The following is a 1974-nucleotide window of genomic DNA, read 5'->3' on the forward strand; positions in this document are numbered from 1 at the left end:
TATATAGTCCTTTTTGGTATCTAAATATGTATTGTATTTAATTATTTGTGTATGGTGTAATGTTTCTAAACTGGTTAAGCCCCTTTCTCCTTCATCTATTGGCAAGTACAATCTTTCTACGTCTGCTTTTTGTTGGTGTGCTTTATTCATTGCTAATAATTTCCTAGTTTTTATGTCTATTTTCTTAAGATCTATTGTTTTATAGTTAATAATTCCAAAAGTATACAACAAAACCGGTACCGCATAGATGTTAATCGCTCTTAAAAGATTTCGCGCATTGAGATATGAAGCTGTTAGATGTTTTACTCTACGGAAATATTCTTTTTGTATCTGTTGCCTGATTTCTCCATGATCTATTTTTCCTGCCTCGTTAATCCCTAAATATTTATATTTTTCATTAATTTGTAAATGTCTAAATTCTTCTCCATTTAACAGAATATGTCCTTCCCCATGGTACTCATTTCTCCTTCCTGCTACCAAGTGTAGTACATTGCATTTATTGAGTCCGAACTCCATCCCTATGTCCCTAGTAAATATTTCTGTGGTGTCTATTAGAACTTTCAGATTAGTTTTACTATTTGCATAAATCTTTATGTCGTCCATGTATAGTAGATGATTTATTGTGGTATTATCTTTGAGTCGGTATCATTTAAATTCATATTTGCTTAGAATTTGAGATAGAGGTTTAATGCCTAAACAGAATAAAAGAGGGGATAAAGAGTCGCCTTGGAATATTCCTCGACTAATGTATATGGGGTCGGTGGTTACACACGCGTTACCTCCGCGGGCTGTCATGATCACGTTTCACGTGGGCATGACCATCTCCAGAAAACTTCGGATAATAGGTGGGCATTTGTAGAGATCTAGTATCCTGAGTAGCCAGTCGTGCGACATGCTATCAAAAGCTTTCCGATAGTCAATCCACGCCATGCTAAGATTTTTCTGGCATTTATGTGCGTCTTCAAGTATAGACTTGTTGATCATGAGATGATCTTTGCAGCCCCGTACTCGTCGCCTGCAGCCTCTTTGTTCTGGTGCTAGAATGTCATTTTTGTCGCAATGTACATAGAGTTCGTTAGCCATAATAGATGTTAGTAATTTATACATAGATGGCAAACATGCTATGGGACACCAGTTCTTTGGGTCCTGAGTGTCATCGCATTTGGGTATTAATATAACGTGAACTGTCGTAAACCAACTGTCAATGGGTTCTAATCCTTTAACCATCCTGTTAAATAGCTGGGCAATGTGTTTATGGGCGCTCGTGAAATATTTAAGGTAGTAGTTTTGGATTTTGTCTATACCGGGTGTCTTCCAATTTTGCGTTTTCCTAACTGCGTCTCTTACGTTCCCTACATCTATATCTTCAAACTGGTGTCTTTCAATATTTATAGCAGATCTTTCTATTTCGGTTATCCATGTCGCCTCTGTATTGTATGGTGTAGGATTTGTTAGTATGTTTGTCCAAAAGTTTTGTATGGCTTCTTTGGTTGGCATTTGAGTGGGGTTATGTTGTGTAGTATTGAGTGACCTATAAAATTTGTGTTGATTTTGTAAATGTTAGATATTAAAATAAAACTATTATTCTTTTTAAGTTTCTTTATATTCTAATTTTCTTTTGACATTTCGAAGACTTTGCAGCCTTTACGATCATGGGGAGGACTAAGATGTTGGTCGTCCAGTCAAAGTTACAATATATATCTACATTTTTCATTAATACATTTTTTTAAATTTTTTTTAGCTGTTGACGGTCAGTTTTGGGTTCCGATTAAATTAAATTTAGAACAGGTTCCCAGGCTTGTATTAATTTCCAACCATCTCCTCTATTGAAAGGAGATGTCCAAAAACTGTTTCTTATGCGACAAAAAAAATAACCAAGATAATCAATATATATATTTGGACAGAACTTTTAAAAACGAGCTTATTGAAATAAATCATTTAATGTTACCGACTTCCGTGTTCGAAATTTTTGTA

The 1974-nt window shown here is 35.0% G+C and overlaps 1 protein-coding gene across 1 annotated transcript; it reads right to left on the reverse strand.

Annotated features, from left to right (window-relative positions):
• Positions 1-804: 804 nt before the first annotated feature.
• LOC119190438 lies at positions 805-1497 on the reverse strand. The gene has a single exon (XM_037442402.1). It carries the CDS (start codon positions 1495-1497, stop codon positions 805-807), a length of 693 nt encoding a protein of 230 aa, XP_037298299.1.
• Between the last annotated feature and the right edge of the window lie 477 nt (positions 1498-1974).

This window comes from Manduca sexta, chromosome 24, assembly GCF_014839805.1.
Source record: "Manduca sexta isolate Smith_Timp_Sample1 chromosome 24, JHU_Msex_v1.0, whole genome shotgun sequence".
Taxonomy (NCBI): Eukaryota; Metazoa; Arthropoda; class Insecta; order Lepidoptera; family Sphingidae; genus Manduca; species Manduca sexta.

Bases quoted from the DNA above. Each gene is read 5' to 3' on its own strand.
- LOC119190438 (XM_037442402.1), bottom strand. From the start codon at position 1,497: ATGCCAACCAAAGAAGCCATACAAAACTTTTGGACAAACATACTAACA.